A 26,828-nucleotide genomic window follows, 5' to 3' on the forward strand; every position below is an offset into this window, starting at 1 on the left:
CTTGCTTTGACTTGCTTGGCCTCTTTATTGCTCAACTTGGTAGACATGTCCTGCCACGATACTTTCCGCCTAGGGGCAGGAAAGTCAATTAACCCGGAGCCTGCTAATGAAAGGGTGGAAAGACTGTCACTTTCAGGGAAGGAGGTCCCACAAACAAAGTCAGATCCGACCTTGGGCAACGCACCCAGGACCGATTCAAATTTGAATTCAAAATAGGGGACGAGAGTTCACCGGAAGGCTTCAGATGAACTTCTGACGGCGGCAATGGCGAAACATCCAAAACCTATAGAACCCGAAGGAGGTTTAGCCTGAAAATAACCGTCTATTTTTTCCGGAATTTCGATCCTAATGGAATAGACATGATCAAGAACCTTAATTTTAACGGATGGCTGAAGAAGTTTCCATCGAGGGGCTAAAATTTTGGTCGAAACAAGGCTCAGACAATGTTGATGACTACCTTCCATCTTTATTTCCAGGACCTTACCAAAAAGATTCCCTAAGGCCTCCACTATAGATACAGCCTAGACGTGTAATGGGATACCATAAAAATTAACCCACAAAGATTCCTCACCATGAATAAATTCCTTATTCCACGGTGAGAGGAAGCTCAAATGATTCCCCAGAGCTTCTGGGCCTTTGGAGAGGACCAGTGAGGCCTGCAGTTCTGATTCGATCATAAACAATAATTCATCCTCTGCCAATGTTCAGGGGCACTGTAAGGATGGAATATCCCAATGCTTTTGTGCCCAAATCCAAATGTCCTCTAAGGATCCTTTGTGGTCTTTCTTTTTCCCTATCAAACACGCTTTAAGAGAATCCATCCTGATATCTACTTCCCTACCCGAGATGGTTAAAGCCGGGTTACCTCCAATTTCTTTTGAAGTGATCGTGCCAGTATCAGGCGAACAATTACTCTCGTCAAGCTCCCCCTCCCGTCGAGGTAAGGGGCGAAAACGGGGTACCCAAGAAGATGTCCTGAGCCGGCGACACCATTGACATTTATCCCTCCATTTAAAATTAGAGTACCTACAAGCAGAGCAGACCCAGTTTCCATGGGTAGAACCTACCTTTGATTTCGGTCTCCATTTAGACAAGACTCCTCCCCTAAACATCAAGGCCGATTTCCTTCTATCTTGGTTACATATTCGACATCTTTTTCGCCAACCGAAATTTTGGTAACAACAAAATGAACACTGCCAGTCCTCCGACCATCTCCTAGCGTCTCCGACCATCTCTCTTCTCAAAGTTTTCTAAATAGCAGGGAGAGTAATTCTCAACAATGTCTTGATTTTGAAATTTTGAAGCACCTTTTTTTTCAAGAGCTTTTAATATTCCCAAGACACTCAACATCCGAATTGAAGAGCGGTTAATAAAGTGTGGAGTGCTATTACCAGAACAAGGGAGTGAGGATATGATTTCCCAATTTAAATTCGCATACTGATTCTTCTTTACCATTATATAATGAAAAAATACTCAACAGAGTAAGAAAGAAAAGAGGCACACCTCTAGAGGTACAAATCGTAAATTTGAAAATTTCAATTGAAAATCTTTAGATGACTCCTCATGCCTTTCTTTCCACTCCTCCCATAGATAACTGTCCGCTCAAGATAAAGTGGCATGTCAACAATAGTTCATAGGAACATAAGTGCTTAATATGAATGCGTTGACAACCACAAGACTGAGCATAAAACAAAAGACGAGGACTCATGTCATACATATCATCCGATTAAATAGATGAAGAACTTGCTAATAGAAATATTTGGCTTCAAGAAAAACTATGGATTAATTGATGCAGTGCAAACTAATAGATCCTTCATACTAGAAACTAGAATTTGCTTTAATCTGTCTCAACAAAAAGTGTAGGTTTGTAGATGCAGTGCAAACTCATAGGACCTTCAAGAATGGAAATTGGTGATAGAGGGGCTTACCTTCGGAAGGAGAAAAGAGAAGCAAGAAAAACTAAAGATTAATTGATATAGTTCAAACTAATAAATAATAACTCCTTGATACAAGAAACAAGAATTGGCTTTGAGACATAATAAGTAATAGCTCCTTGATACTAGAAACAAGAATTGGCTTTAATCTGTCTCAGCAAAAACTGTAGGTTATTTGATGCAGCACAAACTCATAGGTCCTTCAAGAATGGAAATTAGTGATAGAGGGGCCACCTTCGAAAAGGGAAAGCAGAAGCAAATGGGACCCAAAGACCATGGTTTGGGCTGAAAACTGGAATGACAAATAACAGTAGCTTTTAGGAACTCCACAGGTATAACTGTAATAAAAAGGGTGATGATAAATTCGCACCCGCTGTAGGATAATTCGCACCTCTTCACCGTCAAAAAGTGTTAAAGTCTGCCACATATCCTCCTTTAAAGGGGTGCAAATTATCCTACAGGGGGTGCGAATTTATCATCGCCCTAACAAAAAAACACAACTTCTATGACTGTGCTGAGAGCAAGGATGATGATAAATAAAAGAAAACAACATAAATAATAGACACAACCACTGACAAAAAGAAGTTACAGATATACAAATTAGAACTTGCAAATATTAGAGAATTCAAAAGTGGGGCATATAATAAAAACTATAGATTCGATGTAGAGCAAACAAATAGGTTACTACAATAAAAATGGTAATTCTAAAGTTAACCTTCAACTAGAAGAAAGAATAATGAAGTGGGGCCCAAAGACATGTTTGGGATGAAAATTGTAGCGCAGTGTTATTCTGATTACAGGGATTTATTGCAATTTAAAATGACTACAATCATGAGTTTAGACGAGCTTTGAATCAAGTTTGCTTGGGAGAACATGAATAGGGTGTTGACTAATGTATTAGGGTAGTCTAGTCATTATATGTATGCTGAGGGGTATTGTAGACTAGTCTTTGTACTCATGTTGCCCTATATGGGCCTATATATACATCATTTACAGGAGGAGCTCCCCAGTGGAGACTCCTCATCTTCTCCCTCACTCTTATTCTTCCTCTCTTCCTTAATCTCTATTATCTAACATGGTATCAGAGCTTCAGGTCTAATCAGGGAAGAAGGAAGGAAGTAGAGTCCTCTCCTCTCTCTCTCTCTCTCTCTCTCTCTCTCTCTCTCTCTCTCTCTCTCATGCTACTACACTCCCGGTGCCACACGCGCGCAACACCCACTGCCCCCATCCTGCAACTTCTTATTTTTTCTTTATTTTTGGCAATCCAGCGCGCAATCCCGTAAATCTCTCCAAACCCTAACCCACGCATCACGGGCCCCACTACCCAGTGCGCATTTGCGCTAGACTCCCACCAGCGACCTACCTCTCGCTACCCTCCCACCAGTGACCCTCCCTCACGCGCGACTTGCGCACTACGTTGTTCCACACCAACCCCTCCTCGCGCAACGCCCTCTCCCCTATCCCGTAACAACCCCCCCCCCCCCCGCCCAAAAAAAAAACACACAAACACACTCTTGCGCACAAGCCAGACCGCCTCTTCTCCATCTGAAACCCCAATCAATAACTCTATCTTCCTCCTTTTTTGTGAACCATAACCCTTTTCCATCCCCAAAACCCTAGATCTTTCATTTCTTTGTCTTTAGAATTCCCATTTGAGAAGAAATCTTCTTCCCAAATCTCTTTTGGCATTCCCACCCTAAATCACCATCCTCAGCCCCAAATCCCTACTCCAAACCCTAATCCAAATCACCATTCCGTAACCACGACCTGTAGAAGTAGCCAATCTCTTCACCCAAAGCCCTAAATCTCCATCCAAAACCCCAAATCCATCCATCCAAACCCTAAACCCTTTCTTTTGGATCCCTAAACCCTAAATCTCTCTTGTAAATACCACTTGTAGATCCATCCATCCTCCAAAATTAAAAAAAGACAAGAAAACTAAAAAAAAGATCCTTTCTTGTACATTCTCTTCACTCTTTTCTCCATCCAAATACTTATTTTCTTGTTCTTTTCCGTTCTTTCACCATAAATCTTGTTATTTCTTCTCCTAGATCCATTCTTTTTCTTTTTTCTTGTTCCTTTCTTGTCCTAAATCCATAAATCTCTCTTTTTTTTAGTCATCAATCCCTAAATCTCATTATTCTCTAAGTCCATACCCTTGTTGGGTTCTTTCTAGTTTCTTTCACCTCTTTCTTTATGGTTTAAATCCTTTCTTTCTCTCATTCTTTATGTTTTAAAACCCTCATCCCCCATCCACTCCATCCTAATCTTTGTTGTCTTTAATGGCCTTTGTCTTCATTTCCAAGGTGACCACTAAGTATTTGATCAAATGTCCAAGCGAGGTGTTGTGCTCTGAGTGTCTTCTTTTCATTGCAAGATGGAGGCCTTTGGACTCAACTTGAGGGGGAGTGTTGAAGCCCCAATGTCGTTCCATGGATGGAGTGTGTTCTCTTGCTATTGTCTTGTTGTCGTGATTCACTCTCTTGTTGTTTAGTGGTTCTTGTTCTTATCTTGCTATTGTCTTGCTGTTATCTTGTCACTGTCTCCGGGTTGATGTAGTATCACCCTCTTGTTGGAGTGTTGTTATGATGTTCTTTTTCTTGTGATTGTCTTCTTTTTTTGTCTTTTCTTGGGAGGGAGTGTTAGTGTTGCCTTGGTGTGTCTTCCTTGTTGTCTTCTCTTGTCTTGCTGTCTCCGGGCTCGGGCTCATGCAGTCTCGCCAGAGGAGTATTGTTGGTGATTCTTTTCTTCATCTTCTTCATCTTGTCTTGCCCTTGAAATATTCCACTACTCTTCGAGTGTCAGTTTCATTTTTTAGTTGTTTCTTCTCTTCGTGTTCTTGGCGTAGCTTTTACGCATTTATCTTATTTTTCTGGATTAATGCCTTATCTTCTCCGAGCGATGGTTTCCCCATTGTTGGTCGGTTCACAGGCGACAGTGTCCCCGTCGACCTAGTCTCACCGGGCGATCGTACGTTTGCTTAAGAGAACTTGACCAGGTAAAAAAAGACATCTTGAGCCCTATCTATACCATACCTCGATTCCACCCTTCTCTCATATTATTACTTCCATTCTGTCTAATGCTTATAGGAACAGAGTTTCCAGGCCCATCTCACGCTATGGATCTAGTGGTAAATCATCATCGGTCGATTTTCTGGGCGACGGTATCCCCATCGTTGGTCGGTTCATCGGGCGATGGTTTCCCCATCATTGGCCGGTTCACCAGGCGATGGTATCCCCATCCTTGGTTGGTTCTCCAGGCGACGGTATCTCCATCCTTGGTAGGTTCACTGAGCGATGGTTTCCCCATCGATGGTCGGTTATCTTCTTCCTTTTCTTCTTCTTATCTTCAGGCGACAATGTTCAAGCTGTCGATCTTGTCACCAGACGATAGTTTCCCCATCGCTAGTTGGTTATCTTCTCATTTTCTTCTTCTCTCCAGGCGACGGTTTCCCCGTTGACCTTGTCTCCAATGGTTTCCCCATTGACCTTGTCTCCAATGGTTTCCCCATCAGTGGTTATCTTCTCTTAGCGTTGTGCTACTCGGCTGATGTCTCTGTCAGCAAGTGCTACTTCGCTGTTCTTTGCTCTGCGCGCCTTTGGTTTGCCCATTTTGCTCGTTGGACCGTTGCTGGTTCCTGCCATAGCGCCTCCATTACTCGTTCATATGCGGATTTATTCGCCATGCTCTCATCCAGGGGGAGGCCCTGTTTGATCGCTCTCTTCCTTGTGCTACTTCAAGGGAGCTGCTCCTTTTTTATGGCCATTAATCTCGATGTTGTTCACTATGGCCGTTACTACTTTTTATTATGCCTTTTATTATGTATTCACCACACCAGCTTGAGGAGTGTTATACCAAGCTGGATGTGTGTATGAGATTATTGTACTTTTTTGTTATTTTTAGTTGTTTGTTGCAGTTTCTTTGTATCAAGCTGGAGTTCCATAGTATATACACTCCAGCTTGAGGGGGAGTGTTGAGTAGTGTATTAGGGTAAACTAGTCATTATATGTATGCTGGGGGGTATTGTAGTCTCTGTACTCATGTTGCCCTAGATGGGTCTATATATACATCATTTACATGAGGAGCTCCCTAGTGGAGACTCCTCATCTTCTCCCTCACTCTTCTTCTTCCTCTCTTCCTTAATCTCCATTATCTAACAGTGTGCTTTAGGTTTTTGTTTCTGAATCTGACTTGGGACATTTCAAGGATGCAATTAAGAGTTACAGAGTCTCTTCCACTCCCAAGTTATAATTATGGACATAGGGAAAGAGAAGTGTGAAAGGAAGCAATTAGGAAATGTTTTAACACATTTCCTTATGATTATTATTTCTGACAAATCTTAAAAAGGAGCTTCAGCTGTTCTTTGTATGTTTTTTCTCATTGAAAATGAGAACCTCATACTCTATTTTTCTCTAAATTGCTTAATTACTTGCGAGGACTGGTATTTATTTGGCGAGGTATGGGGTTTTCCCCTCCATCAGTAGCAATTTAGCATCTATAACAGAAAGAACAACGCATAAGCAGTTTCCCAGGAAATTGTTGATATATAATATCAGGGAAGCACTCAAACCTCAGTCATGTATAAAAGATACATATATGTTTAAGGGCGGATGATAAATGCACTACCCTTGTTTAATAAGGCTCACCACTTGATTGGACTTCCAGGCGCTTAATGAATATCTTTTTTAAATAAACAAAAATACACCTTTCCAGGAAGAGAAACAATTAGAGATATAAATATGGAATTTCTGCTTCAATTAGAAATTACAGGCCACGGAGCATATCGTTGATCAGATTGTGAACTTGTGGGATGCAAGTATCCCTTCACTTCATAGTCTCACTCCTCTACTGAGAACCTGACTGGTAGTACTCCCTTGCCTACAGCATTGTCGCACATGCCAAGTGCTCAATGAGCTAAAACAATTCCAGAAAATAATAACATCCTCCAAGTCAACAATCACAATTACCGAAGTGCCTGCACTTGCCCTACAAGTCGTAATGTGTTATCATGTACTTTTGCTGTGTGTTATTATGTGTTATTCTTTCTATTGTTTACCCTTCATTAAGGGTATGTTAGTCATTGCAATAATGTATCTTTTTGTTGTTAATATATGACAAAGGGGACTCTCTCTCCTTACGCTTTATAGTCATGTCCAGTGTCTATCTCCTCATGCTTTTCAGTCATATCCTTTTGTCTCCTCTTTGTCTTCTCTCATTTCCCATCAAGCATAATGGTATCAGAGCCTCCTCTAGGTTAATCTTTATTCATTCTTCTTTATTTTTTTAGCCTTCATTAAGGGTACTTTTCTTTTGATGACATAGGGTATCCCCACGCCATTTTAGGGCGGGACGAACCCCTACGGATGCACGCATTAAGGGTACTTTTTTTTTTTGGAAACTTGACATATATCTATTGATAATAACAAATATACAGACATTTGGGACCAGTAATCCCATCCCATTACATCATAAAGACACCAAAGCAAAATAGTCCATGTATGGACTACTACCCTAACATAACAATCCAAGTTTTAAAAGACACAGAAAAAGGAAGACTCGAAAGGGGAAAGACCATGGTCTCTCAAGCAAAAAACACGATTACAACATAAATCGGGCATGAAACCGCCTTCATATCTAAGGTCTCTCCTCCCAGAAGAACCAGAGTCGAGAATTCACGCATCCAAGACCAAGAGCACTATACCCTCTAGCAGCGAAGGACCACGGTCCCTCAAGCACACTTGATAGGGTTGTTATACTGTCTTTTTCCAAATAGAAAGAGAGAAAAAATATTTCAAAACACAACGAGGAATACCATCTCCACATTCTCCCAAAAATCATCACAATCAGTGCTCTTCCTAAACCATTGTCAATGCCCATGGCTTAGGAGACACATCTTTTTAGGGCCTTGAGTTCCCTACTACCCTTACTCGGAGTCTTTCCCTTTTTTTCCCGGCATCACTCCTTCAATATCATTAAACATTTTCTTAAGTTTGGTCCACATCTTCTTCATAATCGATTCCTAAAAAACTTCCCATTTCCCCCATTTCATCAAACTCTTCCAACTGTATCCCTTCTTCCTCCTCCGTTATTAAGGGTACTTTAGTCATTGTAATAATGTATCTCTTTGTTATTATATGACAAAGGGGACTCTTTCTCATGTTATGCTTTTCAGTCATTTCCTTTGTCCCTCCTTAACTTCTTCTCTCTTTTCCCATCAAGCATCATGGCATCAGAGAATCCTCTAGGCTAATCTTTCTTCCCTTTTCTGCATGTTTTCATCACAAGCATTAGCAGAGAGAAGGATTGAAGTCAGCATTTTTTTTCTGATGAAAATGAAAGGAGTTTGCATCCAGTAGTGTCTTTTTTCCATCCTCTCCGTAGGTCTGCAATTTTTCCGCATTCCATGGCTTCTATGCAAAATGGTAAGATTTTTGGGTTTTCCCCACTCGCAACGTCCTGACTTCTGTGAATCTGGAGTTTGATCTTGCTTTGAATGTATTTTCAGAGGGCTTCTCCCATCATTTGGGTCGTTTTGACTCCCAAGCTGATACAGCCTTTTTTTCCTGTTCACAGCAGTTTCAACAACCTTGTGTTCATTTTTTTTTTGAATGGTAACAACCTTGTGTTCATTCTTGCATAAGAAATAGACATTTTCTCTGATTTGTTTTTTGGACACACACCAACTGTTCTATTTTTTTCCTAACTTTTTTTGGTAGTTTTCGATTCACACTCACGGACTCTACCCCCTTGATTTTTATAAATCTCCAGCCTCGAAGAATAAGCCCACTACAATTACTAGTATTAAACGGACAATCAAAATTTTTTTGGGCCCTATAGTCTTTATTAGAAGCCACCCTAAAAAAATCAGTAAACATATCCTTGTGAGAGCCCTGAGCACTGTTAGTCCAACCAGAATTTTACTTTGTCCACTCTGTATCTAGTGCCTTCAACAAACTTTTGCTTGTGCCTCAAGATATCCCTGCAAACTGCTAAACTGTTGCTTCTGTACTTATCATCAGAATACCAACTACCTGGATACTAATTACCAAGGCGTGCCCAATATTTTCAATTACACGCATCCAAAGTTGATGCCTCTCCTCACCAAACCTCCACAACCACTTACCAAGTAGAGATATATTGATATTTCTTAGCTCGTGAATGCCCAACCCTCCAGCCTTGATTGGCCTATACACCTCTTCCCAGCTTACCAGGTGGATTTTCTTTTTGTTTTTGTTGACCTCGCTCATAATAAAGTTCCTTCGAATATACTCAATATGCATGATCACACTAATCAAACACCTAAACAGTGACAAGTGATAGATGGGGATATTAGCTAGAACCACCCTAATAAAAGTAATTCTGCCCCCAAGAGACATAAGGCTTCTCTTTGAATTGGATAACCACCTTTCCACCCTTTTGACGATCAGATCCCAATTCCTCTTCTTCGGTCTCCCAAGACCCAACGGAAGACCTAGGCAAGTGGTTGGGAAATGGTCCACGGAGTACCCAAGAAGATCGGCCAACCTCTCTCTCTCTCTCTCTCTCTCTCTCTCTCTCTCTCTCTCTCTCTCTCTCATTGTCCTCGAGGAGGACGCCAAGTAAATTATACTTCCGGAAGTTGGATCTTTGCCTTGTCGCAACCTCATAGCACCAGAGCACTGCTTTTAATTTCAACATTTTATCTTCTGGGTGCTCTTAATTTCAACATTTAATCTTCTTCCGCACCACTAAAAATCAGGATATCATCAGCTAATTTAAAATGGGATACTTCCACTCCGTGAGGCCCAATGTTAAAGCCTTCGATGAGTCCGAGACTTCTACCTTTATAAAATATCTGAATGAGGGTCTCTGCAACTATCACGAACAAAAAAAGGGGATAGGGGGTCACCCTGTCTCAAGCCACGAGAGGATTTGAAGAAAACTTTTGGCGAACGGTTCACCAGGACGGAAAACCAAGCAGAGAAGATACATTTCACTATCCAGGCTCTCTATGTAGTTTCGAAGCCCGTCCGCCCCAAAAGATAGTCTCAAAGCAATCCCATTTTACTCTTATCATAATCCTTCTCCATGACTAGCTTGCACACTACACCTTGTTCCCCTGATTTGAAATCGAAGCCCACTACCTCATTGGCCATCAGTGTACGATTCGAAATTTGACGCCCTTGAACAAATGCGGACTGGTTTTTAGAGATAATCTTATGCATGAACTTCTTCACTCTGTCAGCCATGGCCTTAGCCAACACCTTGTATAGATACCCCACCAAACTAATTGGTCTGAAATCCAATATTTTTTCCGCTACTTTAAATTTTGGGACCACCACAGTAAATGTGGCCCCGTGCTTTTAGACAAGGCCAGGCTCTCGAGAAACTCCCTGAAAAAACACAGGGGTCACCTTTGACATCCTCCCAGCATGAAACAAAGCAAGGCAGAATCCGTCGGGGCCAGGGGCACGGTCTCTGCCCAAGGAGAATAGGTTAATCCTTATCTCTTCCTCATCAAAGGATATTTCCAGAGCCTCACGGTCTGCCACCTCAATTGATCCAAACTCCACACCATCTAGCCTGGGAAGAATCTCGCCCTCAGTAAAATACATGGCCTGATAGAACTCGACAATCTCCTTAAGAATTCTCTCATTATCCTAGCATTTGATACTATTTATCTACAGGGCACAAATTCGGTTTCCTCTTCTCCTGGCAATGGCAATCCCATGAATGTACGCAGTGTTTTTATCCCCCTTTGTTATCCTTTGCGTCCAAAAGATTTCTTCCTAGATTACGGACCTATTGTATTCCTCCTTCAGTGTCCCCAACTCTGCCACTTCCTCCCTATCGGATTGCCTTCTTCTGCTCTTGATTTCCTGGATGCGAAACAATAACCAAGACTTTATGTCAGCCACACCCATGGAGTATATTGAGTTAGTGGGGAGGGGATAAGGTGGTTCAATCTCTAACATTTTCTAATCTATGGGATGTCGAAGTCGATTCTTGTGTCAGGTTATCCTTGTTACAATGGGTGTTACTTGTTGAGCGACATCAAAAGTGAAAAGCAATAGTTTTGAGATAAAGGTCGTCAAAGGCACATAATTAAGAACTTAGGATGTAACAGTTCATGGGTTAAAAGGATGAATGAATTCAGCGACTTTAAAAAGGATGATTTTAGGAGATGTTGGAAGGAGATTGTCACTAGCAAGACCCACAAAATTAGGTGCATAGATAAGTTGACTACTTAAACTTTGAAACAAAAAAGATAAGTTGACTACTTCTTGAGAGAAATACCTCGAGCTCAATTTTGATTGTTCTTCCATTGGCAATTCAGGTCTTGTAGGTATTGGAGGAGTCACTAGGAACCATGCCAGGTATGGTGAGATTGGCTTACTCTGACCCTATGGGGATGACCCAAGTGATGTGGAGGTACTTGCCCTTCTTTAGGGATTGAAATTGGTAATTTTATTAGGCAACAATTTCTGATAGTAGAAGGTGATTCTTGGAATGTTATTGATTGGATGTCTAAAGATTCAAGCACTCACAGAAATTGGCGGGCCTCATGAGTTGAGTCTTGACTTCGCTTCATTGTTTGAGATGAAGTCGGCAGACCATTTTGCAAAGAAAAGTGCTTTGTGGGAAATGTTAATATTTAGAGATCAATTTCCATTTTAGTTCTTAACTATTTATTTTGTGCTAGTTTTTGTATGATCTCCATCTGACCAGCTCGGTCATTGTTTGTATTTACATTCCCACCCGCCCCCTCCCGTTCCATATTTTCTTGCAATAACATTCCTCCAAAGAGTGTTCTTCTCCTCTCCACCTCTAAGATCAGTTTCCCATTAGTAACAAGTTCTTCAACAGTGTATTCCCCAAACCCAAGCCCCCCATTTCTCCTTCCTTTTTACACTCTTTTCCAATACACTGTTGGACTCGAAATTTTACAAAAAGGGCACAATAGTAAACTCCCTTATTAAAGTACAACGAGAGAGAAAAGGGTTGGTTACGCATCATGCTATTCTCTAAAGTAAAAGGATAAATATAAAATTAAAGAAAAAGAAAATAAAAAAGGAACCCACGACTAAGGAAAAGGAAATCCCTAAATTATAGGGAATAAAATAACTCTCGCGAAGGAAATAATGAGTCATCCACTTTTCAAAAAGGAAGAAGTTGCGTAACTCCCCACAAAAAGGGAAGTGGAAATCGTGAAGATAAGGGGTGTGGTGGCAGTTGCAGATTTTCCTCGGGGAAGAAGACCTTTCTCTTTTATGAGAAGGATGAAGAAAATCCCTTTAGAATCTCTTCCAGAGACTTTCTAAATGTCCCTTTAGGATCTCTTCCCAGAGACTCCCTAAAGGAAGAAGACAGTTCTCTTCCAGGAGAAAGATGAAAAAGATGGCGGTTTCTCCAAAAGAAAGAAGACCTTCATCCTTCGGGAGAAAGAAGAAAATCCCTTTACAATCTCTTTCCAGAGACTCACCCTTTAAGATCTCTTCCCAGAGACTCCCTCAAAGGGAGAAGACCTTTCTCCTCTAGGAGAAAGATGATAAAGACGGCGATTTCTTCCAAAAAGATAAAGACGGCGGTTTCCTCAAAAGAAAGAAGACTTTTCTCCTACGGGAGAAAGAAGGAAATCCTTTTAGGGTCTCTTTCCATATACTCTCTAAAGGTCCCTTTAGGATCACTTCCTAGAGACTCCCTAAAGGGAGAAGACCTTTCTCCTCCAGGAGAAGGATGATAAAGATGATGGATCGTCAAAACGAAGATGAAGAAAGTCTTCGGGACAAAGAAATTCTATTCGAAAGGATCTGTTAACAAAAATCAGACCTTTCTGGACGATAACTAACTAAAGTTGTATTTAGATAGTGAACCTCTTGATGAATAATCAGAGGTATTTTCTTTCTTCAAGAAATGTAATTAACGGCCAATAAAGCCGGAAGTGTACAATCCCAACCAAAATTAATAAAAACTCTTTTCGCAAGAGGGAAATTTGATCTGAGTGCATTTTATGTGTGTGATTCTCTTTTTCATGGATGTGAAATTTGTTGCGAACATGCACCAAATGGCTGACTCTCCTCCCCTCTTTTCAATCTTATGAGCTACCCTTTTACGCATCCTAAATAGAGATATAAAGTAAAGTTCCTTATGTTTATCTTTCTAAAAAAGAAAGAAAATGGGAATAAAGTAGGTAAATGGACAAAATCTTTGTTTTTCCACTCCAATTGCTCATCTTCTTCCGAGATGCTCTGTACGAAATAACCCTTCAAAGTAATGAGCTTATCTTAGTTTTTGACATGTAAGCATAGATGATTCATTGTGTGGGGTACCAAATTACCACGAATAGTTAACCAGAAGTGGAGATATAGCCTCTTAGAACATTTAGAGGAGTTTGTTTGGAGTTTGTTTCCAAAGAACTTCTTGGACAAGAAAAACCATATACTGCATTTTTTGTATGATGAACGAGGCATGCTCTACCATAAAGAAGAAAAGGAACATGTTGCTGCATAACACATGGATCGGGAAAAGTAAAAAGGATTATAACGCAAGCCTGAAATCATGTCACCTTTGAACAAGATTCTTGAGGCCCTGATGATTTCCTTTAATAGAATCCATGTGCAATATGCATGGTACTTTAAGGGCCTTGTCAATTTCATGATCTGAAATACATCAATGGAAAATGAATGCAAAGGAGAAAATCATACTAGAGGCAAAAACACAAAACTCCCAACCAAAAAATACTTACCTTCGAAAAGAGCCACTTCTCCAGGATGACATATAACTATCAAACTCCAGTGAAGACTGTCGTTCAAAGGACACCAACGCACAACTTTTAGCATACGAAAGCGTAATAGTTTCACAAGCAAAAGAGATTCAAGAACCATACTTCCTTACTTGAAGTTAACAGGCACAAAGATGTAATCCTTCTCAAATATATTCACTTTCCGTGTCCACTTACGAACACGTTGGAAAGCTGCCCTGCCTTCTGAAGCACTCCCAGGGTCCTTGTCTAGATCAGCTAGCTTACGGAAGAAAAAACTGTTGAAAAAGTGGAATCTATGTTTTTCCTCAGGTCGGATCTTATTCTTCAAGTATCTGCCAGTAAAGTAAAATATCATAAACATCATCATCTCTAAAAGGTAGAAATTGAAGAGCTTCAAACAGGATAAAAAAGCAATGTATGCATACACTACAATAATGAAATGATTTTAAAATATCAAACAGGGGTAAAAAATATATAACAAATCAAAAAAATGCAGCCCAGCAATTCTTTGGCTAGTCAAGTACCACTTTCCGTTTTGTCATTATTTAATTTTATTCCCCTTGCTCCTTTCCTCAAAACAAGTCCAAATGCCTCGTACTTCCCATTTATCGAAACAAGAACAGCAAAAAAGGAAAGGGCCATTCAAAGCTTATGAAACAAGAACAAAAAAGAAAAAGACAATCGCAACAATAAAATTAATAAAAAGTTATCACAAAATACAACAAAATTACATTTCCATCCAACCAAATAACAATAAAATTATAAAAAGTTATCTCAAAATACAACACAATTTCACTTCCATCCGACCAAATACAGGAATGACCCAGTGTCCATGCATGTGTTTGATAGCAAGAAACGGAAACACGATGAAGAACAACAATTGAAAGATCTCCAATGCCTCATTTTTTTTTAAAAATGCCCAGTTATCCCAGTCTCCATGCATGTGTTTGATAGCAAGAAACAGAAACACGATGAAGAATAGCAATTGAAAGATCTCCAATGCCTCAATTTTTTAAAAATGCCCAAAATAACTGGTCTCCCTTTTGCCAATCAAATCTTTAATAATCCCTGTTTTTCTTCACAAATTATTGATATGGTGAATGAAGTGTCCTTTCCAAAGTTGAATTAAACTAAAACCCCATAAATAAAAATGGCTTTTTTGTACATTTTCTGCTTTTGATGTGAAATCCATGCCACAAGTGCAACGCGGGAAACATACATCCATCTCACCTGATACAAGATAAGGTCATACAGTACGGACTCGTACTGGTCCATCTCAGATAATATTCTTCATTTCTTGGGTTGCGCAATATGAATTGTATTGTCGGGCCCAAAATTGATACAAATAATTTCCACAAAAGTTCTTAATCCTTGTTGTCTAAGCTCCTACTTAAAAAGTGTGACCTAGCAAACTATTTGCACAAGTGTAGCCAGGTACAAGGTTAGGTCCTAAAGGGAAAAAAAACATCCAAACATAAACTCAGAAATCTGACAGCAGAATGACTGAAAAACACGTCACAGTCAATTGATTTAAGAGATGTGAGGGTAGATGGCGAATAGAAATTTTGAATTTCAATTGAAAATCTGTTACATCTTAGCAGTCAAGCAAAGGGATAACTTTAATGGAGAAATCTAGACATGGATATCAAAGAGAAGTCCAGAAATATAAATACTGATGAAGTTTTCTGTTTTTAGCTTACTTAATATAAAAGTCAACGATGGTGTCATTGATGAAGGTCTCAGGCTCTAATAGCCTGACATCTCTCTTACTGATAGAAACGGCATCAGGATCTCCTTTTGGATACACAACTTCTTCAGAAGGCTCATCAAAACTGCAATTCATATGACACATCAAAACTGAAATTCATATCACTGCAGTAATATCACAAAGAAAGCAGGTAATGGATACATAAGAATATGGGACACGACAAAAGTTAAAGGGTTTATTGCACATGTATGAAAGACTGTCACAATATGTGACTCCTCTGGTCTGCACTGTCATTCTGCACCCAAACAGGCTCTAAATACCATTATACTATTACTTTTTAATAATTTCTTGCCGTCAGTCATTTGCACAAGGGTGGAGCTGCTACTTCTCAGTCTCAAGGATAAACTGTTTCTCTTTCACCTTATGATAATCTCTCTCACCCCTCGTACAAGACACAGAAATTGTTGAATTATTTGTCCTCGAGATTTGAGAAAAGTGTGTCGGAAGGTGTATCGGTCCAGAGCCAAACCCATATGTATCAACCAATATGCATGGGATCAAGGTCATAGAAATTGAAACATAAGCAATCTTTTCGTCACAGTTTTGTGTTTACATTTATTTTTACTGATTAGACCTACTCTTAACACCGGCTTATCTGTCAGTCATGAAGGATCGGCTGCTCAACTGAGAGCTATGAAACAAGTCCAAGGTAGTTCAAAACTGGAATTGGTACAATATCGCGAAGTGGCCGCCCTTGCTCAATTTTTTGGAATAGTTTTCTTCAACACATACCAATGATTTGGTAATTCTGTTGTGATTTATTAGGTTTATAGTGTGTTGGCAAACCTATCAAAGCCTGTTTGTCAAATATTTTTGCTACTAGATGAACAAATATATGGCTTAGCCACCAATCTACGTGTTCTAACCTTGACTAGGATTCTATGACTCAAAGATACAACCCTAGTTTTAAATTTTCATGAAAACCGACAGAAAATGACCCAAATATTTCTTTTTTCATCTCCACTGAAACAAGTACCAAAACTGAAACGCATAGTGAAACCAATTTCGTAAGGGTTTTAGTGGTATACTATATCAATGTGTTACATAATTATATTTAGACGAATTGCATATGGAATATGGTGTATGTATCATGCATGAATATTTATATGAATCACATGCGAAATGTTGTAGGCACATGTCACTAGGTTTTTTATGTACTTGAACCCAAGGTTCTGAAAATCGGAATCGAATCGTAAATCGTAACAGGGTTCGAATCGTAAATCGTAAGATTTTTTCAGATTTATATCTAAAAATGAGAAAAAATATTAAAAAAATATAAAAAGGTAAAAAATAAGAATAAAATGAGTAATTTTCTATTTTCCATTTGAAACTATTAAATTAAATATAAAATTCCATGATTAGTAATCCGAAGCACAAACCATATTCATCGCACAATAAATTACTAAACAAAGCACAAACTATATTCATCATATAATAAATCATTATATAATTTATCACAACAATAAACAAAGCACATACTCAAATCTATAATAATCATCATACAAAGAAATGTCAGCAATAAACGAAGCATTTTGAAATGATTTTTATTTTGAAATCACAATCAGTTCTCAAAATCCAAAACAGACAGAATCGTAAAAATCGCATGATTCAAAGTCGAATCGTACTTGAGTCGTAAGTTTTTTACAAAACAAGATTCTTCGTCCGATTTGAATCGTTCAACTCATGAATTGTTTTGAATCGTAAGATTCAAATCGTAAATCGTAAGATTTTAACAACAGAGCTTGAACCATTATGATTTTTTTTTTCGCACGTGATTTTTTTTTTTTTTGCATGCATTTGTGCTTATTGTAGCGCCACCAGGAGTTCCATATTAAATGTCCATCATTTGCATATGTTTTCGTAATTTTAGCAAATTTCTACCGAAATTTTCAATCGAAAATGAAAAATTTCTGGTTTCATGCCGAGTGAATCTGGAACCGAAATTTAAAATCTTGTTACACTAGAGTACATTAAATATCAAATTAACTTTTCTTAAACGCTATCGGACTAGTGAAGGTAAAAAACCTTTGGGGAAGGAATTTTGTCATTGTTTCTCTTCAAAGGAAGAGCTTAGGTGCATCCTTTAGGGGGGGTAATTTAGGGGAGTCTTAATTCCGCCAATGGCTATCATTGTTTTTCTTCATAGGAAGAGCTTAGGTGCATCCTTTAAAGAGGGGGCCATTTATAGGGGAGCTCAATTCCGCCAATGGCTATTCTCAATTTTGTCGGAATTCATATGTAATTGTCTGGTGTCCTCCATGGACTACAACCAACCCATTGTGCATATTTTGATGGCTCCTTGTGAAAAGCTGACCACACCCCTTTCTCTAAGGAAACGTCTGGCCATTGATGTAGTTCAAATGGGTTCATAGGCTCCATAAACGCCAACAGAAAATCTCAAAATAAGTAGCAAACAACAGTAGAGATGATGTAAGCATGCCATATCATAACATCACGCTGACATCAACAGGTAGGCTCACCGCTCACAAGGGGATCCATTCAATCTAAAAATAGGGAAAATGGTTAATGCAGCTCTAGAAACAAATAAAATCAGAGTAGAGAGAGCCAATTATTATTGATGAAAATTTTCCATAAAAAGAAACTTTCATGAGCTTTTCCCAACTTGTTGGGCAAACAATGCTCCTGGCATTCTCTAAATCTTCTTTATTTTCTTCTTATTATTGGTTAACTTAATGTTATCTTCTATTATTTTTTATAGGTATATTGGGATTGCATCTGAATGTTTTCTTCTATTATTTCCACCATTAGTTATGCTGGAATCATTTGACAGGAGCAAGAATTTTGTGATATTTGTCATTAATATTTGGTAGAGTTGATTAAGGTAATCTCTTCAAAATTAGTCATGGTTGAGATCTGGCAGGTTCAGGTCGAACGATGCAGATGAGGAGTTTCCAACAATTGATTCTCCCCGGTAGATACAATTGACGAGGAGCAAGGTTTAAAATTTCAGTTTCGGTGTCGGTTTCAGCAGTGGCCGAAATACCGAAATTTCAGCCAAAATTAGGTAATGAAAAAAAAAAAATCGGGCTTGTCAGAAAATTTGGTAACAACCCAAAAATTTTGGAAAAATAAAATAAAATAGAATTATCAGAAATTTCAGCCGAAATCTTGGCCGACACAGAAGTCATTTAGTGAAAAATTGGGCATGGAATTAGATAGTGAAAACATAGATAGAAGGGAGGCAATAAGTGAAAATGCTTCGCAAGAGGATGAATGGGGTGCAGATATTTGCAGCAGGACTGAGAAAAGCCTATTGAATGAGATCTAGAAGTAAACTTTGATGACAATGTTAGATTGGTTGTAAAACCCCGAGCAAAATCGCTACACGCAGCGGAAGAATAAACCGTGTAGAACAAAATTTTTGTTCTAACCCAGGATTTCTAGGGACTAATTGATTTTATGGTGATTTAATAAACACAAATATAAATACCTTTATGTAGAAAAGATCTCATCCGCTTGATCTACTCCTCGAAAATTCGCCGGCGATCTAATCGACGCGAAACCGCAAGTTGAATCGATGGATTCCTTTTGTTGCACTAATGATCTTGTGTACAACTCTTTGTTCACTTTATAATCGGATCTAAATCAGATTATAATGTGGGAATATGTATTTAGATCAATGAAGCTTGGTTGGATGTTTGTCTTTGATCTAGAAAGACAAAACTAGTTGATGGAATTGAAGGAGAAGAAGAAGAGAAAGACTTTGGGGTGTCTACCAATTTCCAGCACATGGAATTATGGAAGAGTTGTAGAAAACTTCAGCAATATGTCTTGTATTTATAGAGTTTTTCAATTTCCATATGCACAATCCAGAGTTTCGAGAGAAATCCCAAGAATTATGGAAACTATCCACAATTGGAAGCTCCAATTGGGGTAGCAAGCAACCCCACATATGGAAACCCATATGGGACGTCCCCCAAGGGGATTGCTTGTTGCCCAAGCAACCCTTGGTTGCCCCATGTGGTTCCCAAGTTTCCAATTTTGTTTGTTTTTTCTTTCTCTCTCTCTCTTTTCAATTTCATCCCATGTGTTGCTTTAATTTGAAAAAAATAAATCAAGCAATAATATTCTAAATATTATTTGAATTCCAAATTGATAATGGCACACCACATGGGGCGTGTGGCCATGGGTCCCACCCAAATTCGTCACATGTGGGTTCACTTATCCAATTCAAATTCCCATTGCATTTCACATTAATTACCAATTAAATTAATGCAATCCAATCCTATCCAATATGATTAAAGCTACAATATAATCTATGATATTCGACCCTTATGGTTAGTACTTAAACCATTTTGGTATTCTCCATGTATCCCATAGTGTATATACACTATATACATTATGTATATCCTTTCAATGCATCCAATGCCACGAAAACTAGTTCGTGTGAGCAACCAAATAAATGCAGGACCTCTATCTAATAGATTATAATAGGTCAATCGAGTAGTGAGTGGGATTATAGCAGGGACTTAACAGTAGATCCTGCAGAACCCACAAATGGGCCCCACTGCGATTATTGCTCCGTAGCTAATGCTACAATCGCATTGAGTCAGTGGCCTCGATCGAGACGTAACCCCTGAAGATAACTGTCAAGTCATCATACCCCTAATCACATCAAATGAGCAAGTCCTTTCTCCAAGTCCACATCTACCGAGTTAAGTCCTAGGGGGTGGACATCAACTACCCCCTGGGCTCACTCACGGTATACCTTTCAATCAAGCAGTGTCGGCCTGCAAATGCATTTGCTAAAACTATTTCAAAACTTATTTTGTGAAATCCTTTTGATAAACACTTTATCAAATTCACCTGGCCAGGTATTTTTCAAGGCCTACTGCTCTGACCAAAACTATAGATGTTATCCTATAAAATAGGTAGAGAATTCCATGTCGGGTATCACTATTGACCTCGAAGGGTTTGTCCAACACTCCAGTGCTACCCTCTGGTAACTCCAAGAGAATCACGGTTAGATAGACCAAAACTGAGAGACTCGGTAACAGACCAATATAACCCCTTAGGTCAAAGGACATGTAAAGGGTCCTGTCTGGCAGAATAACTCAACTGTCTTCCGTCCACAAGCTATTCTAATGTGATCCTGTTCCATACGCAATCTCATTGTCGTACCCATTCTATCTTGCTTAGGGTCCATTACCCAAGTGATTGAGATAAGTCACTCCACATCTCGTGCATGTAGGCAAGATAGATGCTGGTTGTATACAGAAGGCGTCCAACCTCAACCCCAACTAGGAACTACTAAGGTGTCTGCAAAGAACCAGAATCCTATATCTCCTTGCTCCCTAGAATCTGTGAATCCATGAGCATGGGTTTCCTACTTTGCTACCTAAGGACAAATACATGTCAATGATAAGTAATATATCACAGATAATTAACTTTTAGTACCCATAAATTTTCATGAAAAGAAACTTTTATTGATTAACATGCGAAATATATTGGGTTTTAGGGCACCAACTCTAACAGACAACTCCCTCTGAACTTTGTCTCTTATTGGCTCAATTAGAGATAACAGCCACAGGGCGAAAAAAGGCTATGTGGGCCCCTTTGAAAAAAATAGATTGTAATAAAGTGGATGCCCAATCTCCTTGAAAAGGCCTAAACTATTCCAGACCTATTTTTCAAGCTCCCCATACAGTAAAGGTGACTTTAAACTTTATTATATGGGAAGTTGTAAGAGTGGGACCATGCAAAAGTTATCAGACTACCTAGAAAACACATAGATTAAGACCTGGACTAGTGTCAGCATAAAACTGTTAATTATCGAAAAAAAAGAAAAAAAAAGTTGTACTCAATGAATTTTGGTTGCATGTCAAAATTACAGATTGCATAAAGTTATTCATAGCCACAACCTTACCATTTTGAAGTGCAAATGTAACTTTACCAACCGCATGCTGTTTATACTACTTGGTGATGAAAATTCAAGTTGGGATTGTTTTTTCTTGAAAATTACAATTCAAGTTGGGATTGCATTAGGGACTTAATGCTTTGCAGCTAACACACATTTCTTTTGGTAAAACAGGCCTAACCCTAGGTGTAAATTTCGTTTCATTTTGGCCGAAATGGCCAAAACATTCCGGTTTTGTTCGGAAACCGGAACGAAACGACCAAAAATATCGTTTCGTTCCGAGCGCCTGGTTCATATTTGCAGGTGGTCCGAGAAAACTCGATGGTTAGTGGAGATGCTGAGGTGGGTAATCAGCAAATGGTGATTCAGGCTGAATTCCTGGTTGTTGTTGTTGTTGTTGTTGTCCGATGTTTGCAATTTCAAACGAAATTCACCGAACTCTGGAATTTCGCCCGAAATTCAAGATTTCGTACAAAAATTGTCCACTTAGTTGTTTTTGTTCCAATCTCCTTGTCTGTCTCTTCCTGGCTCTCTTCCCTTATTCTTTTCTCATCGTAGTATTTACATGTAAAGTCAGTCTCCTTGTCTCTTCCTGGTTCTCTTCCCATTTGGATCTATTAAAAATAGTTTCAAGAATGGTTTTAAATTTTGGTTTCAGACCCCACCGAAATCCGCGATAAAAACATTATTTTATTTGATACCAAACTTCGGTCAAAATTTCGATAAACTATTAAATTAATTGTAAAAAAACAGGTTTTTGGTGAAATTTCATAATTTTGGACGAAATTTCGGAAAAATGAAATTTTGACCGAAATTCAGAAATTTCAGCCGAAATAGAATTCTGTTTCGGGTATGTGACGTTTCGGTGTCGGTCCCGACCGAAACCCGAAATTTCGGTCGAAATTTAAAACCATGGTTTCAAGACCCAAATCTAAAAGGATAAAAAGTCAACTCTCCAGTTCTAGTACAAAATTCGAAAAAAATGGGTTGGGTCAAAATCTTAACTTCCAAACGATGAGGTATTTTTCCAATTTTAAAAATATAAAAATTCTATCATGTCCAAACATTATTAAATCCTAAAAGTCTGGTAAAATATCTCATAATTTGGTGCTATTTAAAAAAAAAAAAAATCTCATAATTTGGTCTACAAAATTTTTTCATCTGGTCAGGCACTAGTCAACACATTGGTCAACGGTCAACATAGGCATTTCAGCTGACTGATAGTGATTCTCCTTTAAGTAAATTTTGGATCTTTTACATATTTAATTCATTTAGTTGCTTCTTATATTTTTCTAGCAATTTCTGATTTTTTGGGGCTTTTTTCCATATTTTTTACTATTTTTTCCGGAATGAAAAGTTTTGAACAAAATTTGACCGAAATGACAGAAAGGAAGGAAAAGTTTCATTTCGGTGGCCAAAACGAAATGGCCACCGAAACGAAATTTACAACTTAGGGCCTAACCATATTTCAGTTAGCAGTGACATGTATAACAATTTGTAATAGCTCCAGTAGAAGTAAAAACCATGGTTTTAAATTTCACCGAAACTGACACGAAACGACTGAAATGTTTCCGTTTGCATCCCCACCGAAACACATTACTGAAATCGAAATGCATCCTCAAACCAAAATTGTAAGTGTATTAGTGGTATACTATATCAATGTGTGTGAATTGCATGAGAAATGTGGTGTATATTATATGTATAAGTGTATTTATATGGAATTACATGTGAAATATGATGTGCACTTAATTAACAAACTTGTTACATGCATGCCTGGTTTTAAATTTCCCCGAAACGACCGAAATGTTTCCGTTTCCATCCCCATCGAAACGAAATCTCAATGAATTCTTCCAAGTCATTATTTTAGATAGAAACTCCCGAAATTTGACAGAAATGGTCGGGACGACAAAAACATGTAAGGATGTCATGATTTACATCGTATAAAGCTTTTTTTTTTTTCAAAACAAAAAAATATTGCCCTAATCGAAAAAAGCACATAAAATCAAAGATACACATTTTTCCTGCTTTTCCATAATTAATTTTTTTTTGAAAACCCTATAGAAAAACATTTAAGATTTTTAATCTTTGTCAAATGCTTTGTGGGCCCATCCTAGTTGAATCGAAGGTAGGCACACTTTCATTTCAATGTGAAGAGTCATGGGAATTTCAATTTCAAAAACTAAGCATTGTAAAATGATGAGTCTCTGACTATGTACCGAAAGGTAACATGGTTTTTTGTAATCCATTTTACTTGTCATTTCATTTTATTTCATTAATGTAAAGACTTATATTTGATAGCCATCATCATTGAACTGCACAACAAAGTAACTATATCTTATGCATGTGATGTCAGAACGGCATGGGACCTGCGTGGTATTGACATAGAGTTGGGGTCCTTGGACGAGAAACCGGTCATTGTACTTTCTTATACTTCATTACATTGTACTTCTTTATTGACTTTACTGGAATCCAGACATGTGCGGCAACGCATGTCACTAGGTGTTCGACGTAATGAAGTCATTTTGGATGGCTTTCTAGCATATGTGATGGTTTCTACATATGTATTTGTATTTATTCTAGCATTCCTCAGATTTTCATTTTAAAATTTCATCATTTGCATATGTTTTCCATACGTTTCCGTGATTTTACAAGATTTCCACCTAATAGATGTGTATGTGTGTGTTGATGCTTAAGGGCATAGTGGTTATTGTACTCTTCTATCTTTATATAAATACATAAGTGACGGGGAGCTATCCTCAACTCACTCTTTCTTTCTCTCATTCGAATGTCCTCTTCTTCTTCCAACATGGTATCAGAGCCCTAGGGTTACGACGCCCTAGGGACCACGTCCGCCTCGCCTCGCCTCCAACTCTCATCTCTCTCTCTCTCTCTCTCTCTCTCTCTCTCTCTCTCTCTCTCTCTCTCTCTCTCTCTCTCTCGGACAAACCCATCCCCGTCTCTGCCACAAACTCGAGCGAAGCTCCGGATTGAAGATCGACGACTCCACTCCAAAGCCCTACGCCTAACTCTAACCCTAGCCCTAACCAAACCCCAAATCCATCCTTTCCAAACCCTAACCCGTGAACAGTATCCGTGAATAGTGCCGTGAACAGTACCGTGAATAGTGCCACCCCCTCCATTTAAATAGCCTATTTTCTATTCCTTCGCAGCTTTTTCTATTTTTCCTAGTGCCCTAATGCACTAGATTGCCATTCTATTTTGACATGTAGTCATATGCCTCCCTCAACGATCTCTTCTCCAGAGCCGCAATGTCTTTTGGGCCCTTCTAAGCTCCTTTTCCTCTCATTGTTCACTTCTCCTTTCCTTGTTTTTCCTACCCTTTCTCTTCCTATCAAAGGTGCACACCACGTGTTTGCTGGAATGTCTGAGTGAGCTATTATGCCTCTACCATCATCTCCTAACCTCTCCTCTCCTCATGGCTAGTGATCCTATGTCTTCTTATGCTTTGTCTCTTCGTCGGAGCTACACTATTATGGCCGGGCACGTCGTGTGATTCTCTACTTCTCTCTTGCTTATCCTCTACCGTAGTGTGCTTGAGGGTGTCTCCATATTTCTATAATCATGGATCCTCATCTTAGATTCCCTCATACTACCGGATCGACTTCTCCGCCTTCAGCTCCCTTTCCACTGTTGACTCCTGCCCCTTTGATTGTGGCTTCTATTCTTGGTGCGTATATTGGTGATGGATCTTCTGGCCGTGGCGATGGTTGTCTTTCCCCCTCCACTGGACCAGTCTGTATCTCCCGCGCTGACTATGATGAGTTTTTGCGCCTGCGTGCGCATCGCCATCTCATATTGCCCCTTTTGCACAACCCAATAGTCCTCCTGCTTTGCTTCTTACTACCTCTGGTCCTTGAATTATTGAGTCTGAAGAGTCCAACCACATAACGGGTAACCCTGCTTCCCTTCACTCATTTCAGCCCCTTTAGCTCGCTTTACTATTACTTTAGCCGATGGGGCCACTGCACCCATCTCTAGTACTGGCACCCTGGTCTTACCTTGTCATTGGAACAAGAGCTTCATGCACAGACTTAGGCAGGAAAATAAAAGGCAAAGATGAGACAAAAGTGCGAAAAGTAGGAATGAGATGATCATAATAATAGATAAAGTGAGAAATAAGATGGGCAGTAGAATGGGAATGAGTCCGTGAAGCAATAGGGGAGTCGTTAGCCACATCGAGAGATAGCATCTAAGATGAATCAGCTACGATCGCCGGCTGAGAAGATGATGGCTTAGAAGGAGGGTTGGGGGCATCTGGCCGCTGTCGGTGCTGATAAACCTATATAGGAGTTGAAGGAGGAGGCGCCGAGGAAGGAGTAGTAGGAACCGAAGGCAGCGGCAATGATAAAGAGGGTGAACAGACAGGATCATGTAAACCAGGAACAGGAAGAGGAATCTGAGGTTTGGATACAAAGGGACTACACTCAGCAGGAGCAGTAAAGAAGGAGGTAGACTCAAAGAAAGTGATGTCGGCGGAAACAAATAGCCGGCGAAGTCGAGGACTGTAATACCGATAACCTTTCTGGGTATGAGAGTAGCCTAGAAAGACACAACGCTTCGCCCGAGGCTCCAATTTATCTAGCACTGGGGTAAGGGTGTGAACAAAGCAAACACATCCAAAGACCCGTGGGGTAAGAGGAAAGGGATCACAGTGAGGATGTAAGATCGAAAGGGGGGCTTTGCCATGAAGGACTAAGGAGGGAAGCCGATTAGCCAAAAACTTGGCGGTAGGGATGGCATCACTCTAATAGGCTTTAGTAACTCGCATTTGGAACAGAAGAGTGCGGGCAATATCAAGCAAGGACCGGATTTTGCGTTCGGCTACACCATTCTGATGTGAGGTGTAGGCACAAGAGTATTGATGGATAATACCATGAGAGGATAAGAACTCATGAAAGCCGTTAGAGGCAGAAAAGTACTCTCTAGCATTATCGGTACGCAGAGACTTAAGACGGCAGTCATACTGCGTAGTAATCTCTGCATGGAAAGTATGAAAACCAGTAAACACTTGGGATCGATCCTTAAGGGGAAAGAGTAAAGTCATACGGGAGAAATCATCAACAAAAATGAGGAAGTATTGATAACCTAGAAGAGACATAGTCCGGGAAGGACCCCAGACATCAGAGTGGACTAGCTTAAATGGACGCGAGACGTGGCTAACTAGCCTGGGCGGGAAGGAAGTACGATGGTGCTTTCCAAGCTCACAGGCCTCGCACTGAAAAGACTGAAGAGGGCCAGAGGTAACAGAAGATTGTTGAAGTCACTGAAGAGAAGGATGGCCGAGACGGCAATGCCATTGATAGGCATCAAAGGAGCTATGCAACACCGTACGAGGGTCACAATCAAGGTAAGAGACCATTGGTCGCACGGCCAGATGCGATCGTCTTCCCATTAGAAAGGTCCTGAAAGACACAATGAGAGGGGAAGAAAGAGACTGAACTGTGATGAGTTTTGGTAATTTGGGTCACAGACAGTAAATTCAAG

General features: G+C 39.5%; 1 protein-coding gene across 4 annotated transcripts in view; it reads right to left on the reverse strand.

Moving 5' to 3' along the window:
• LOC143851351 (putative ubiquitin-like-specific protease 2B) overlaps nucleotides 1-26,828 on the reverse strand; it is an 86,020-nt gene that overhangs the window by 7,692 nt on the left and 51,500 nt on the right. For all 4 annotated transcript variants that reach the window (XM_077360745.1, XM_077360746.1, XM_077360744.1 and 1 more), the window contains 5 exons: nucleotides 15,378-15,509; nucleotides 13,809-14,009; nucleotides 13,660-13,715; nucleotides 13,480-13,573; nucleotides 1,504-1,594 (listed from right to left, as the gene is read on the reverse strand). In XM_077360745.1, the coding sequence (XP_077216860.1) occupies nucleotides 1,504-1,594; nucleotides 13,480-13,573; nucleotides 13,660-13,715; nucleotides 13,809-14,009; nucleotides 15,378-15,509 (574 nt within the window). The remainder of the gene's footprint in view (nucleotides 1-1,503; nucleotides 1,595-13,479; nucleotides 13,574-13,659; nucleotides 13,716-13,808; nucleotides 14,010-15,377; nucleotides 15,510-26,828) is intronic.

This window comes from Tasmannia lanceolata, unplaced genomic scaffold (assembly GCF_043159265.1).
Source record: "Tasmannia lanceolata isolate RefF3 unplaced genomic scaffold, GAP_Taslan_0.1 ptg000018l, whole genome shotgun sequence".
Lineage (NCBI taxonomy): Eukaryota > Viridiplantae > Streptophyta > Magnoliopsida > Canellales > Winteraceae > Tasmannia > Tasmannia lanceolata.